The 16,384-nt window shown below is 45.7% G+C and overlaps 1 protein-coding gene across 5 annotated transcripts in view; it reads right to left on the bottom strand.

Annotated features, from left to right (window-relative positions):
* LOC140386881 (vascular endothelial zinc finger 1-like) overlaps nucleotides 1-16,384 on the bottom strand; it is a 55,780-nt gene that overhangs the window by 25,342 nt on the left and 14,054 nt on the right. For all 5 annotated transcript variants that reach the window (XM_072469702.1, XM_072469704.1, XM_072469701.1 and 2 more), the window contains exons 2-3: nucleotides 6,237-6,907; nucleotides 1,290-1,353 (exon numbers count right to left, since the gene is read on the bottom strand). In XM_072469702.1, coding sequence (XP_072325803.1) covers nucleotides 1,290-1,353; nucleotides 6,237-6,907 — 735 coding nt within the window. The remainder of the gene's footprint in view (nucleotides 1-1,289; nucleotides 1,354-6,236; nucleotides 6,908-16,384) is intronic.

The following is a 16,384-nucleotide window of genomic DNA, read 5'->3' as shown; positions in this document are numbered from 1 at the left end:
TGAACCTAGCGAGCCTCAGCACATTTCCATGACTCATGTGTGAAGAAGCACTTTCTGACATCACTCGTTCTAGTTTTAAGGTCATATGCCCTAGTGTTTCCATCTCCAATGGTGAGTAAGGAAACATCAATGCTAGCGAAGGACAAAACCATCCAAAACAGAAGTTATGCACTTTCAGCTCATGCACTGACATTCCAACAACTGATGCCAGCTGAGTAGCTCCCTGAACAGCAGGGAAACCTGAAACAAAAAGGTCAAAATGGGGAAAATAAATAAAACCGGACTGCAAGTATATTCTAATAACACAGTATATTCTGCACCGACCCTCTGAAAGAGCACCCGACCTAATCCCACTCGCCCACCCTCTTCCCTGTAACCCCATCTAACCTAATATTCTGACCTTACTGGCTAGTATTGTTCTTCACGCTATTCTTTGGCTTCTCCTTCATAACATACATGCTTACCCTTCTTCTTTCTGCCATATCTGGTCAAATGCACACGATCATCCATCTTATATCCTTTCTCTAATTCACCCTCACTTCACAAAAATCTTTAGGGCTTCAGAATCAGGGGAAACAGTAATTCTCAAAATATCTTGTGCCTACCAATTCAAAAGAAAATACCAGTTGTTCTGTGTGTTCCCCCTTTAAAAGCTCAGAAGATTGTTTCAAAGGTACCTGTGCACCTTTGCAGCAATTCAAGTCACACATTTGTTTAATCTCAGTTGGTAGAACCTTTCCATGGTCACCCCCAACTCCCCTCAAACAAACTAGCAACATCAGAGCAATGTGGAGTAACAAGCTCACAAACCCAACTTAAATACATGCAGCTTTGTTTATTTTTTAATCCCCCTCGAAACTGGAAGTGCATTCATCAGAGGCGAAAAAGGCAAAGTGGGTAACTGTGGTTTCCAGTGAGCAACAGGTGGACACCAGACTATTGGACTTGCAATTCACATCTCAACTTGTTTTGGACTGAAAGTAATTCTCCAGTCTCCGGAGGAGTGGGTGGGGAAACCGGGACGAGCGGAAGCAGCAAACCTTTCCCGCACACCTCAGATTCGCTGGCAGGTTCACAGGAGCTGCTGCCCTGGGAGAACACGGCAATGGAGCACTCTGCCCTCTTCCAAATGATGATCGCAAATGCAAGCAGGAAAAAGAATCAAAAGTGGTAGTTTTACTGAAAGTAGACCAGCTTTAGAACTTTTGAAATAACAATCTTTGAACATTTATCCAGGTGGACAATATCCCTTAAACTGACTTTTTAAGACAGAAAAAATAGAAAGTTACTTGACATTTGAAGGGTCTCTCTGTGGAATGAACATGCTTGACATGACAGCTCAGATGGTCAGGCCTGGAGAGAAAAGAAGGGCCACAGGTTAGATGGAAAATAAATCATGTTTTCATTTTATAATTAACAACAGCTCCATGAGCATATGAAACATGCAGGGGACTACTAGGCACAAGTCAGAAAGCCTCAAATTACCATCCTGTGCTGTGAGTTGATTTCTGCCAGGACAGCAGATTGGGGCTGGGGCTGCCAACATTCAGCTTCTGATTGATGTCCATAAATTCAGAAAAAGGTCAGTATAAATTTCTGAGTCAAAGTTGGCCATTCGTGTACACTTGTGGGCCACTCTCCATGGAGCCTTGGCAACCATATATAGTTTACATTTATTTTACTTTTAATTTATACCTCCATCAACTTACTGATACTAACAAAGGTTTATTACAAGTTACTCGTTTAAAGCGTCTCTTTTCAAAGTGGCAGATTCCAAAAATTCAAACCGTAAATGTAAGAAAGATAGACGCAACCAGATCTGAACTGCCTGGACTGAGGGTTGGATGGCCAGGGCTCAAAGGCTCCATGCGACCCTGCAGCCGTAGCTTAGCCAGCTCTCTCTGAGCTGCTTGGGTGATTGGCTGCATAGCCGCCCTGAACAGACCGCACACAATGAAAAATATATATTTTTTTTAAATTTAGAGTACCCAATTATTATTTTTTTTCCAATTAAGGGGCAATGTAGCGTGGCCAATCCACCTAACCTGCACATCTTTGGGTTGTGGGGGTGAAACCCACGTAGACACGGGGAGAATGTGCAAACTCCACAGGGACAGTGACCCAGGGCCGGGATTCAAACCCGGGTCCTCAGCGCCATAGTCCCAGTGCTAACCACTGCACCACATGCCGCCCCCACAATGAAAAATATGAGGGCACATTACCCTGAACTATGCATTTATTTTGCAGCTGGAGGCACAAACCTTTTTCCAGAGAAAAGAACAGTGCCAGCAATCAACTGTCATTCTCAAATTGATTGGGACATGTGTACGATAAAAAACATACAGGACAAGCCCCGGGCAAAAATCCTCTACAATCAAGAGACAAGTGTAGTTTTGAATGGAATAAAGCAGGGGAATTAGGTGATGGTAGTAGGACTTGTCATGTTCTGTAGGCTGGCTGAAGTGAATGATGAACTACAGAACATGTATTTTAAACTAATTTATTGTAAAGCAAATGAGTGGTATGATGATAAACAACCAACACGAAACAACTATTGTGGAGCTAGTGCAAATACATCTATCTCCCAGCATGACCAACTCCCAGATCACATGGTGATGTGATGGGTTTAAATGCCACCTAGTGATCGGAGATGGTGCATAACATTACATACAAACTTACATTATGTATATCATCACAGGACTGGAATTTGACTGTGTTCACAGAGGACGCACAGGCATGGTTGTTGCCTTCAAAGTGCCACAATGAAAGCAAATGTTGCTTTTTGATACAAGTTATTTACTTTTGCATTAGTTGGACAAACTCATCATGAAGACAAGCAATCAGGATTTTATCCTTAATATTTGTTTATTCTCATAGGTTTGAAAGTCAGCAAAAGGTTTAGACAAAGCAACATATTCTATTACGTTGTTGCCAGTCAATTACAATACCAAACTTCCAAAGCTTATAGTCAAAATATTTTCCACATTCTACTTGCAATTCCAATTTCATTCTAATAAACACGAACAGTAAAAAGCTACTGAACCAAATTTTCAGAATGTAAGCATCCAAGCGGGCAATTTCCTCAGATTTATTTTGTTAACACAACAACATACAGAACAACTCCCTCAAACCCAAGGGCGGCACGGTGGTGCAGTGGTTAGCACTGCTGCCTCACAGCACCGAGGCCCCGGGTTCGATCCCGGCCCCGGGTCACTGTCAGTGTGGAGTTTGCACATTCTCCCCGTTATGTGTGGGTCTCCACAATCCAAAAAATGCACAGGGTAGGTGGACTGGCCATGCTAAATTGCCCCTCAATTGAACAACAATAATTAGGTACTCTAAATTTAAACTCCCTCAAACTCAAAACTTCCTCGGAATGGGGAATGGCAATCAGTGGCAGAGTGCCACTCTGCAGGGACTAACCTCCACTTAAATCAAACTATCCTGTTGCTGCAAAGCAAACAAATTCAAAATGACCATTGAAAGGGAGAAGTAGTGAATGGGACGGGCGAGTTCAGAAATAAGCAGGGTGGAGCTGGGCCAGATCCGGACATGGTGGAGGGGACGTGGAGACTGCTGGTTGGTTGAGCCCAGTCGGGTTGGGGATGGGGACGGTATCCCGTGCGGAGCTCGTTCTGGGTCTTTGAAATAGTTACTCTGAATGCTTTTCTCCCCCTTCGAACTGTTTCAGAGTAACTATTGAGGGCAAAACTGGCAGAACCATCCGAAGTTAGCTATTCAAAACGCTGTCGATGGATCCCAGCCCAGCGCAATTGTCTAGGGGAAGTTACCATTTCTTCACAATTGGCGGGTATCATAGAATTTCTACAGTGCAGAGGAGGCCATTGGGCCCATCGAGTCTGCACCGACCCTCTGAAAGAGCACCCTACCCAGGGCCACTCCCCCACATTATCCCCATAAACATAACCTGCACATCCTTGGACAGTAAGGGGCAACCTAGCATGGCCGATCCACCTAACCTGCACATCTTTGGACTGTGGGAGGAAACCGGAGCACCCGGAGGGAACCCACGCAGACACGCGGAGGAAGTCCAAACCTCACAGAGGCAGTCACCCAAGGCTGGAATTGAACCCATGACCCTGGCATTGTGAGGCAGCAGTGTTAACCATCATGCCGCCCCCTTACATGGGTACTTCCCAGAGGGATTTCCAGCCCATAATCCACAGGCCACAATCAGTAAAGATAGGCAACAACCCCACCTCCACGATCATCCTCAACACCGGTGCCCCACAAGGCTGTATCCTCAGCCCCCTACTATACTCCTTGTACACCTATGACTGTGTGGCCAAATTCCCCTCCAACTCAATTTTCAAATTTGCTGATGACACCACCGTAGTGGGTCAGATTTCAAACAATGATGAGACAGAGTATAGGAATGAGATAGAGAATCTGGTGAACTGGTGCGACGACAATAATCTCTCCCTCAATGGCAACAAAACGAAGGAGATTGTCATCGACTTCAGGAAGCGTAGTGGAGAACATGCCCCTGTCTACATCAATGGGAACGAAGTAGAAAGGGTCGAGAGCTTCAAGTTTTTAAGTGTACAGATCACCAACAACCTGTCCTGGTCCCCCCATGCTGACACGATAGTTAAGAAAGCCCACCAACGACTCTGCTTTCTCAGAAGACTAAGGAAATTTGGCATGTCAGCTACGACCCTCACCAACCTCTACAGATGCACCATAGAAAGCATTCTTTCTGGTTGTATCACAGCTTGGTATGGAGCCTGCTCTGCCCAAGACCGTAGGAAACTACAAAAGGTTGTGAATGTAGCCCAGTCCAACACGCAAACCAGCCTCCCATCCATTGACTCTATCTATAATTCTCGCTGCCTCAGAAAGGCAGCCAGCATAATTCAGGACCCCACGCACCCCGGACATACTCTCTTCCACCTTCTTCAGTCAGGAAAAAGATACCAAAGTTTGAGGTCACGTACCAACCGACTCAAGAGCAGCTTCTTCCCTACTGTTATCAGACTTTTGAATGGACCAACCTCGTATTAAGTTGATCTTTTCTCTACACCTTGCTATAACTAACATTATATTCTGCAGTCTCTCCTTCCTTCACTATGTACGGTATGCATTGTTTGTACAGCATGCAAGAAACAATACTTTTCACTGTATATTAATTTAACAAAGAACAAAGAACAAGAACAAAGAAATGTACAGCACAAGAACAGGCCCTTCGGCCCTCCAAGCCCGTGCCGACCATGCTGCCCGACTAAACTACAATCTTCGACACTTCCTGGGTCCGTATCCCTCTATTCCCATCCTATTCATGTATTTGTCAAGATGCCCCTTAAATGTCACTATCGTCCCTGCTTCCACCACCTCGTCCGGTAGCGAGTTCCAGGCACTACCCACTACCCTCTGTGTAAAAAAACTTGCCTCGTACATCTACTCTAAACCTTGCCCCTCTCACCTTGAACCTATGCCCCCTAGTAATTGACCCCTCTACCCCGGGGAAAAGCCTCTGACTATCCACTCTGTCTATGCCCCTCATAATTTTGTAGGCCTCTATCAGGTCGCCCCTCAACCTCCTTCGTTCCAGTGAGAACAAACCGAGTTTATTCAACCGCTCCTCATAGCTAATGCCCTCCAGACCAGGCAACATTCTGGTAAATCTCTTCTGCACCCTCTCTAAAGCCTCCACATCCTTCTGGTAGTGTGGCGACCAGAATTGAACACTATACTCCAAGTGTGGCCTAACTAAGGTTCTATACAGCTGCAACATGACTTGCCAATTCTTATACTCAATGCCCTGGCCAATGAAGGCAAGCATGCCGTATGCCTTCTTGACTACCTTCTCCACCTGTGTTGCCCCTTTCAGTGACCTGTGGACCTGTACTCCTAGATCTCTTTGACTTTCAATATTCTTGAGGGTTCTACCATTCACTGTATATTCCCTACCTGCATTAGACCTTCCAAAATGCATTACCTCACATTTGTCCGGATTAAACTCCATCTGCCATCTCTCCGCCCAAGTCTCCAAACAATCTAAATCCTCTCCAAACAATCTAAATTTATGTGACAATAATAAATCAAATCAAAGCATCATTGGGGAACACCCCAAATCTGACACTGGGGAGCCAGGAAGTTATGGACCGATGAATTATATGCTCATACTTTTCCTCATCCTACATGTAAATGACACCCACCTACCTTTCCCCTCTTTCAGAGTTACCCATAGCTCCCCAACCCGTTTTTAAACTTACCTGGAAAATCCTTTCCCACAAAGGCTGCAGATGTATGGTTTGTTGATGCCCCCTTCATGTGAGCGCACGTGATAACTCATGCGGTCCTTCCTTTTGAAGCGTTGCTGGCAAACTGGACACTCGAACGGCTTTTCATCTGAGTGAGAAAGTTTGTGTCGGTTGAGGTGGTAAACGTCACGGAATGCTTTTCCGCACAGTTCGCAACCATGATTCTTCTTCACTCGCCTGTTAGCGGTCTTGCTGACCGTGACGGCTGGGGTGCTGCTGGTGACGGTGGAAGTGGAAGCGACGGTTGGAGTCAGCATCCCTGCAACACTTGACACCAATGTTGTTGTGCCACCAATGCTCGGCGTTGATGACATCAGCGAAACCATAGTCGGTACTTTCCTCGGCCGTGAAACCAACTTGATTCCTGTGTGGCATGACTCGTGTCGACGGAGGTGATAGCTGTCTCTGAACGCCTTGCTGCAGTAAGTGCAAATCACGGGTGTCCTGGTCTTCTCCTTCTTCTCTATTATGGACTTGGCCGTTTCTTCGGGATCCAGAGGTTTCTGAACCTGGGGCAGCGTCGTCACGGGTGCTTGCTCACGTGGCTCAGTTGCTGAATGCAATATTGGCAGAAGGTTATTCTGTACGTGCTGCTGGTGTTGCTGCTGCGAGATGTCAGCTGCCTACAAAATAGAAGTGAAAATTAGCCACGCTTCCCTATAGACCCTTACTGGGCCTGTGAACGTATCCATCATCCCCCATTTCGTGAACCTGACAATCTGTGTTCAAAGCATCTTATGTTGGGCTCCGCAGTTAGATAGGCGTGGGAGTTTCCCCATCAGTATATTCAACAAGCAGAAGAAAGCTTACACAAAGGAAACCATAGCCGGTTGCAGGATTTGTGCAACCTTGACCTGTAACCACTGATAAAAGACTTACTGAAATCTTAGCACTTTGGCTAGACTATCCCTGCCAATATATCGAAGCACAGCAAAACCAATGGAGTACATCTGAAGTGTCGTCATTATTTTCTGGGGAAACACTGCAGCCAATTTGCCCAAAGCAAGTTCCCCAAAATATCAAATAACCTGAATATGTTGTCGGTTGTTGGTTGAGGAACGGACGTTGGCCAGGATATTGATTTTTCATCTGCACAATTATTTTTCTATCGACTTAAATAGATAATCTACTTAAACAGTTTTAATATCTCATCTGCATGAAATGTATGATGTGGGACTTGCAATACAAACCTGCTGCATTTTATAACTTTGGTAACTTTTTTTTGAAGTGCAGAAACTTCAGAGTGCAGATCAGACTTCGCAGTCACACGTGTACCCACTGAAGCCGTACAAAACATTCCAAATAAAGAACATGGTCACCTTCGCCTCAAAGGATGAACAAGCAGCTTAAAAATATTCTTATCTATTTCAAGGCATTTTCCCAATTTCGGCAATGCAAAAGTTATCAGTGCTTTCAAAAGTTCCAGGGTCCCCAAATTAAGGCTCCATTCAAGTTTTCGATATTTTACACATTTTCATACTGATATTTGATTTTAGATAGTGCATGCTGATGATGAATCATGGAGTATGGACATTTGAACAACAAGATGCTAAGATTCTGAAACATAGCCAGGGTAGTTTAAAATAAGTATGCCCCACAATGGAGATCTTGGGGTTCAGTGGGTAGCATCCTGCCTCTGAGCCAGAAGCCCCAGGTTTGAGTCTCACCCCAGGACTTAACTCCCAAGGAAGGTGCGTTCATAGCGTGGCCCACCTGCAAAACCCTTCCAGCACATGCCAATATCAGGTGGTAAGAGTGGGGGAGACTCTTAAGTCAGCCATGCTTGATGCGAGGCGGCGACCCTCAAGCTAAAACCTCTGGTGACAGATTAAGGGACCTGTTCCAGGTACAATTCGCTATGGAATCAGATGAAAGTCTGCCTTGTGCGCCACTAGGTGCGGGAAGAGTAACAACGGGGAAGTGGTGGCATAGTGGCATTGTCACAGGACGAGTAATCCAGAGACGCAGGATAATGATCTGGGGAACTGGGTTCGAAACCATCAAGGCAGGCGATGGAATTTAAGCTCAATAAAATATCTGGGATTAAAAGTCGAATGATGACCATGAAACGATTGTCGTAAAAAAAGACATCTGGTTCACTAATGTCCGTCAGAGAAGGAAATCTGCAAGCCACTCCGTTGTATTCAACAGCTACGAAACACAAAAAAGGAATGAAACCGGGTTTACACATTCTCCCCGTGTCTGCGTGGGTTTCACCCCCACAACCAAAAGATGTGCAGGTTAGGTGGATTGGCCACGCTAAATTGCCACTTAATTGGGGGGAAAAAATAAGCGGGTACTCTAAATTTTTTAAAAAAGTAATGAAACCGGACGGACCACTCGGGAACGACAACGGCAACCCCAACCCTGTCGACCTTGTGCTAAAGTTGGGAGAGCTGTCTCACAGACTAGTTAAGCAACAGCCTGACATACTCACAGAATCAAACCTTACAGGCAATGTCCCAGACATCACTATCACCATTCCTGGGTATGTCCTGTCTTATCGGCAGGACAGACGCAGAGGTGTGGCACAGTGGTATAAATTGGCAGCACGGTAGCACAATGGTTAGCACTGCTGCTTCACAGCTCCAGGGTCCCAGGTCCCAGCTTGGTACACTGTCTGCGTGGAGTCTGCACGTTCTCCCAGTGTCTGCGTGGGTTTCCTCCGGGTGCTCCGGTTTCCTCCCACAAGTCCCGAAAGACGTGCTGTGCTGTTAGGTAATTTGGCCATTCTGAATTTGTCTCAGTGTACCCGAACAGGCGCCGGAATGTGGCGACAAGGGGCTTTTCACAGTAACTTCATTGCAGTGTTAATGTAAGCCTAATTGTGACAATAAAGATTATTATTATTACAGCCCGGAGTGTGTTGCCCTGGGAGTCCTCAACATCAACTCTGGACCACATGAAGTCTCATGGCTTCAGGTTAAACATGGGCAAGGAAACCGCCTGCTGCTTACCACGTACCGGCCACCATCAGCTGATAAATCAGTACTTCTCCCATGTTGAACACTTGGAGGAAGCACTGAGGGTGGCAAGTATCGGTAGAAATGACCACCGCACAGTCCTTGTGGAGACAAAGTCCCCTCTTCATATTGAGGATACCCTCCATCGTGTTGTGTGGCCCTACCCCGCGCTAAATGGGATAGACTTCGAACACATCTAGCAATCAAGACTGGGCATCCATGAAGTGTTGTGGGCCATCAGCAGCAGAATTGTAATCAATCACAATCTGCAACCTAATGGCCCGGCATATCCCCCATCTACCATTAACACCAAGTGAGGGGCTCAACGCAGGCTCAATGAAGAGTGCAGGAGAGCATGCCAGGAGCAACATCAGGCATACCGAAAAATGAGGTGTTAACCTGGTGAAGCTACAGCACAGGACTACTTGTGTGCCAAAAGCATAACCAGCAAGTAATAGACAATATCCCAGCAATACTGAAGGCTTGTGCTCCAAACCTGTCCGCACCCCTAGCCAACAACACTGGCATCTACCCGCTAATGCGAAAAGTTGTTCAGGTGTGACCTGTACACAAGAAACAGGACAAATGCAAGCAGCCAATTACCGCCCTATCAGTCTACTCTCCATCAGAAAGTGATGGAATGAGTCATCAACAGCGCTATCAAGTGGCACTTACTCGACAATAACCTGCTCACGGATGCTCAGTTTGGGTTCTGCCAGGGTCACTCAGCTCCTGACATCATTACAGCATTGGTTCAAACATGGACAAAAGAGCTGAATGCCAGAGGTGAGTTGAGAGTGACTGCCCTTGACGACAACAAGGCAGCATTCGACTGAGTATGGCATCATGGGGCCCTAGCTAAACTGGGGTCAATGGGAATCAGGGATAAAACTCTCCATTGTTGGAGTCATACCTGGCACAAAGGAAGATGGTTGTGGTGATGAGAGTGGAAGTCAATCATCACAGCTCCAGGACATCACTGCAGGAATTCCTCAGGATAGTGTCCTAGGCCCAACCATCTTCAGCTGCTTCAGCAATGACCTCCCTTCCATCATAAGGTCAGAAGTGGGGATATTTGTAGATGACTGCACAATATTCAGCATCATTTGCGACTCCTCAGATAATGAAATAGTCCATGTCCAAATGCAGCAAGACCTGGACAATATCCAGGCTTGGGCTGAGAAGTGGTAAGTTACATTCGCGCCACACAAGTGCCAGGCAATGGCCATCTCCTACAAGAGAGGATCTAACCACCGCCCCTTGACATTCAATGGCATTACCATCGCTCAATCTCCCACAATCAACATCCTGGAGGCTACAACTGATCAGAAACTGAACTGGACTAGCCATATTAGTACTGTGGCTACCAGGGCAGGTCAAAGGCTAGGAATCCTAAGGCGAGTAACTCACCACCTGACCCCTCCAAAAACCGGTCAAACCTCTACAAGGCACAAGTCAGGAGTGAAAAGGAATACTCTCCACTTGCCTGGATGAGTGCAGCTCCAACAACACACAAGAAGCTCGACACCATCCAGGACAAAGCAGCCCGCTTGATTGCTCCCCCTTCCACAAACATTCAAACCCTCCACCACCGACGAACAGTGGCAGCCATGTGTACCAAGATGCACTGCAATAACTTACTAAGGTTCCTTAAGACAGCACCTTCCAAACCCACGACCACTACCATCTAGAAGGACAAGACCAGCAGATACCTGGCAACCCCACCACCTGGAGGTCCCGTTCCAAGTCACTCACTACCCTGACTTGGAAATATATTGCCGTTCCTTCAATGTTGCTGGAGCAACATCCTGGAACTCTCTCCCTAACAGCACAGTGGGTGCACCTTCACCTCAAGGAGTGCAGCGGTTCAAGAAGGCAACTCACATGAGGGCAGCACAGTGGCGCTTTGGTTAGCCCTGCAGCCTCACGGCGCCAAGGTCCCAGGTTCGATCCCAGCTCTGGGTCAATGTCTGTGTGGAGCTTGCACATTCTCCCAGTTTGCGCATGGATTTTGCCCCCACAACCCAAAGATGTGCAGGCTAGGTGCATTGGCCATGCTAAACTGCCCCTTAATTGGAAAAAAATAATTGGGTACACTAAATTTAAAAAAAGGCAACTCACCACATTTTCTGAAGGACAACTAGAGATGGGCAATAAATGCCGGCCTAACCAGCAACCACATCCTGTAAATTAATTTTTTTTAAACGGCAATACACAACAGGGAAATCCCTCATAATGGAGATGCGAGAGAATTTGTCCTCAACGACTGCGCAGTGTTCACTTTTACCAATACTACTGTGGCGACCTGGGTCTACAATGGGTGGAAATAAAGCAACAGGTTCCTTCATGTGGATCAGACTAATGGTTGCATTACAAAGTTACTCCTAGTGGTAGACACTGAAATCTTCCCCTGCAGAGTACATTCCCTGTCCTTGCTTCCTGAAAAACTTTCTGCAAATGATTTTTCAACATGGAAGAGAACATATCATCAGTTGTGGGGTGGTGAGGCATAAATGATGAGGAAGCCAGCAGGTGGGGTTCCTTAACCTTGATTAAATCCAAAGTCATTAAACTTCACAGGGTCCAAAGATTTTTTTTTAAAATTCCAATTAAGGGGCGATTTAGCGTGGCCAATCCACCTACCCTGCACATCTTTGGGTTGTGGGGGTGAGACCCCCACAGACACGGGAAGAATGTGCAAACACCACACGGACAGTGACCCGGGACCAGGACCGAACCCGGGTCCTCAGCGGCAGAGGCAGCATTACTAACCACTGCACCACCTTGCCGCCCTACAGGGTCCAAAGTTGATGTGGACGACTCTCAGGGTCACTCCCATCATTGTAGGGTCTATCAGCTGGTGGATCGTTTTGCAATGAAGGCCAGCAAGTTGCAGCTTTGCTGCATAAGATAAGTCGATGAGTGTTGTAACTTAAACCTTAACCATAACACAAGCAGGAAAAGTACTAGCTGATTAATCTGATTCTGTAAATACTACCGTGTCAGACCATTGGTTGGCCAGCATAATTTACCATCCTAGGCAGCGAGGCAAAAGATGACAAAAGGTGCACTGGGAAGGACAGAGGAACTCGCAGCATCATAAACTGTGTCAATTTCCAGACTACATTACCTGCAATTACTATTTTCTGCAGTGGGATCCAGCATTAAAGCTTTGAGCAATCTGTAATCGTTCTGACAAAAACAGCCAGAATGAAAGAGTGGCTGTTGTGCAGCTGCAATCAAAATCACTTCAGGGTATAGACAATCAGATAAAAAATGTTTTATTAATAATTAAAAGGGCAGTGTCGCAGTAGGAGATTTCTCTTTAATAATCGTTCAAGGGATTGCTTGCAACGTCATCACTTATTGCCGATCTCTAATTGCCCTTATTTGCAAGTTCAGCTCCTGTCATGCAATGCTGTCTTGCTGCCAACAACGCACTCTATTTTTATTGGAAACACGTACGACTGTTGATTTAATTAAGTAACATTTAACAGGAGGCACTTGTTCAGTCTTAATCATGGTGCTACAATGTTTTTCAACACCTTAAGGAATGGATAAAAAGGACCGTAACCAAGGCATTAAATCATGATGCAAGGCACCATTCGGCCCATCGAATCTGCACCGGCCCTTGGAAGGAGCACTCTACTTAAGCCCACGCCTGCACCCTATCCTCGTAACCCAGTAACCACACCTAACCTTTTGGACACAGCAAAGCAGAAGAGGAGCAATCTTCAGCTCGTACTTGTGGAGACACACCCCAACAACAGCTACTATGTTGAGGAGCGATGGAAAGAAGGGGGAATAGAGAAAAATAACAAGTAGATGTTTAAGGACTGCGTCAGTACGCTGGGCATAACGGTGTAATCTTGGCCATGAAAACGCTACATCTAAAGCACCCTGTGTGGTTACAATATTATATTGATGACTACTACAGCTTTTAATAAAAAGTATAAACTGTTTGTGCAGATTGAAGTCCTGCATTCACAAGTGAGCAAGCCAGTTCTCTCACCTGTGCAATTCTCTCACATTCTCTGCTATGTTAAGGTGCTAGATCCCAGCACTGAGAGTTTGGGACTCAGCGGAGCAATCTATATTCAACATTCTTCTGCAATTATGCAGTGGACTGGTACCAAGCTCTACTTAGGTGAGCTCTGAAAATGATACGTCATTATTTCATACAGGAACCCATCCCTTATACCGGCGCTGTGAATTTTTCCACAATATGCATGCGTGAAAGAGAAACTGAAACTGTGCCAGTGTCATCCGTCAGTGTCCTCGTCACACAACAGAAGCGTGCCAACACAAAATTAAATCAGCACATTTACAAGGCCAACAATGGAGAGCTGGAATTCTAGAGTTAGACTGGGACACTCATTGGGGCCAGATCTGTTTACTAGTATTGCTGACTGCATGAGATGTGTGCATTGTGAGTCGACTGCATTGCAATAATTAAAATACTGTTCATTTACCTGCCTGGTACAGCAAGGTTAACTATCCAAAAATACAACTTATCTGGCTGCATCACAGCTCTACCCGGCCCAAGACCGTAAGAAACTACTGAGAGTAGCGAACACAGCCCAGTCCATCACACGAACCCCCCCCCCATCCATTGACTGTCTATATAGCCCGCTGCCTTGAGAAAGTGGGCAGCATAATCAAAGAACCCTCCCACCCGAGGTATTCTCTCTTCCATCGGACAGGAGACACAAAAGTCTGGGAACACGCTCAAACAGATTCAAAAACAGCTTCTTCCCCGCTGCCAAGAGACTCCTGAATGGTCCACTTATGGACTGAACTGATGTCTCCACACAGCTTCTCTACTGTGCAGCACTACACTCTGTATGCTTCACCCGATGCCTATGTATTTACATTGTGTATCTATCGTATGTCTTATGTCTTTTATATCTGGTATTATCTACTGGACTGTACGCAGAACAATACTTTCCACTGTACCTCAGTACATGTGACAGTAAATCTAAATCAAAATATTCAATCTTCCTCAAAAAATTGCAGTAAATAAAAATGATCACTTGCCAGTGGATGATTGATTGGTCGGAGATTAAGAAGAGGGGTTTGGAACTTTAAACAAAATAGTACAAACCCAATATGAATAAAATTGCAGGTTTAAAGAAAACACCAACATTGACAATTGAGGAACATGGTTTAATTAGGAGAGAAACTTCATTCAATACAGTTGTATAAAAGGATAATATAGACAGTTTAGTCGATTTATTCCTGGAGTGGTTTTCACTCTCTTCTTTCTCATCGACATGGCAGAATCTTCCAAATACAGGAGGGCAACATCCACACATACGCTAACAATGCCTAATTTCAACCTCCTTCGAACCCTGTCTGTCTGTATTGGCAGTCTTGAACTGACTACAATTAGCCCCATTATGCACCAGGAAAATCTCATGCGGAATCAAGCTACCAGCATCCACAAAGTCCTATCTGACCCTTAGCTGGACTTCCATCTCTGTAACATCACCCAGTATAGCTCATCTACATCTACCAGCTGGACAATGCCAGTGCTCTCCTGACCAGACTTCCATCATCCATAAACTTCAGCTCATCCAAAACACTACTACCTCTAATTTTCACCTCATTACCTCACACTTGCTGATCTACATTAGCTCCCAATTCCCCAAAACCATCCAATGAAAATCCTCACCCTTCTACTCAAATCCCTTTGCAACCGTGCCACATTTCTCCATTCCAAAGTTTTGGTCTTTTGCACATACCCCTTGAAAACCATTCCAATAGCCATATAGGCTCCACCTTCCCTACGCTCCCTCCCAAAGCTCTGCCATACTCTCTTAAAACTAATTGCTTTTTGATCATCTTTCCCAATATATCCTCTAGCTCTATTTCTTTCAGACTGTCCCATGGAAGCACCGGAGCATTTTCTATGTTTTTTTCCCCTTCGATGTGGAGATGCCGGCGTTGGACTGGGGTGAGCACAGTAAGAAGTCTCACCTGAGGATGGAGCAGTGCTCCGAAAAAGCTAGTGATTCGAAACAAACCTGTTGGACTTTAACCTGGTGTTGTAAGGCTTCTTACTGGTTTTTTTTCTTCGTTCAGGGAATGTGGGCGTCGCAGGCTGGGCCAGCATTTATTGCCCAACGCTAATTGCCCTTGAGGGGGCAGTTAAGAGCCAATCACATTGTTGTGGGACTGGAGTCAGATGTAGGCCAGGTAAGGACGGCAGATTTCCTCCCCTAAAGGACATTAGTGAACCAGATTGGTTTTTACAACAATCGACAATGGTTTCATGGCCATCATTAGGCTTTTAATTCCAGATTTTTATTGAATTCAAATTTCTGCAGTGGCGGGATCGAATCCGGGTCCCTGGGTTTCTGGTTTACTAGTCCAGTGACAATACCACTACACCGCCGCCTCTTGCACACAAGTGCAAGTTGCTTTTTTTTTTAATGCAGGACTCCCAAATTAGCTTACAAGATTTGCACATTCCTAGCCTCAACAAGTCTGCTAGCTGGTGTGCACCCATACTTTTAGTATGCACGGGTTTGATCCTGGTCCCAAGTCACTGATCGTGTGAAATTTGCACTTTCTCCTCGTGTCTGTGTGGGTCCCACCCCCAGAAACACAAAGATGTGCATGGTAGGCAGATTGGTTACGCTAAACTGCCCCTTAATTGGAAAAAAAATTGGGTACACCAAAGTTTTTTTTAAGGGGGGGGTTGATCAATTCCGGCAAAAGGAACTTCCAGGGGGCAGCATGGTGCCGCAGTGGTTAGCACTGCTGCCTCATGGCAGCCAAGGACCCGGGTTCAATCCCAGCCCTGGGTCACTGTCCTGCTATCTGTGGAGTTTGCACATTCTCCCCATGTCTGCTTGGGTTTTACCCCCACAGCCCAAAGATGTGCAGGGTTTGTCGATTGGTCACACTAAATTGCCCCTTAATTGGAACAAAAGAATTGGGCACTTAAAAAAAAAAAATGTTTTAAGGAAATTCCAAAGGATTGTACAAATAGGGTATAAGATGAAAGGGATTTAAGGAAACATTGACGATCTCGTCTGTGGTGTGTGTGGCTGCGAGATCTTAAACAAGACAGTGCGCATGTGTTGAAGCCAGACCTGTGAACACCAGTTTGCTGTCACCCGTAGAAAGCAC

This window comes from Scyliorhinus torazame, chromosome 12 (genome assembly GCF_047496885.1).
Source record: "Scyliorhinus torazame isolate Kashiwa2021f chromosome 12, sScyTor2.1, whole genome shotgun sequence".
NCBI classification, from domain to species: domain Eukaryota; kingdom Metazoa; phylum Chordata; class Chondrichthyes; order Carcharhiniformes; family Scyliorhinidae; genus Scyliorhinus; species Scyliorhinus torazame.
The sequence above is the reverse complement of the archived record's forward strand: the minus strand, read 5'-3'. Positions and strand labels throughout refer to the sequence as shown.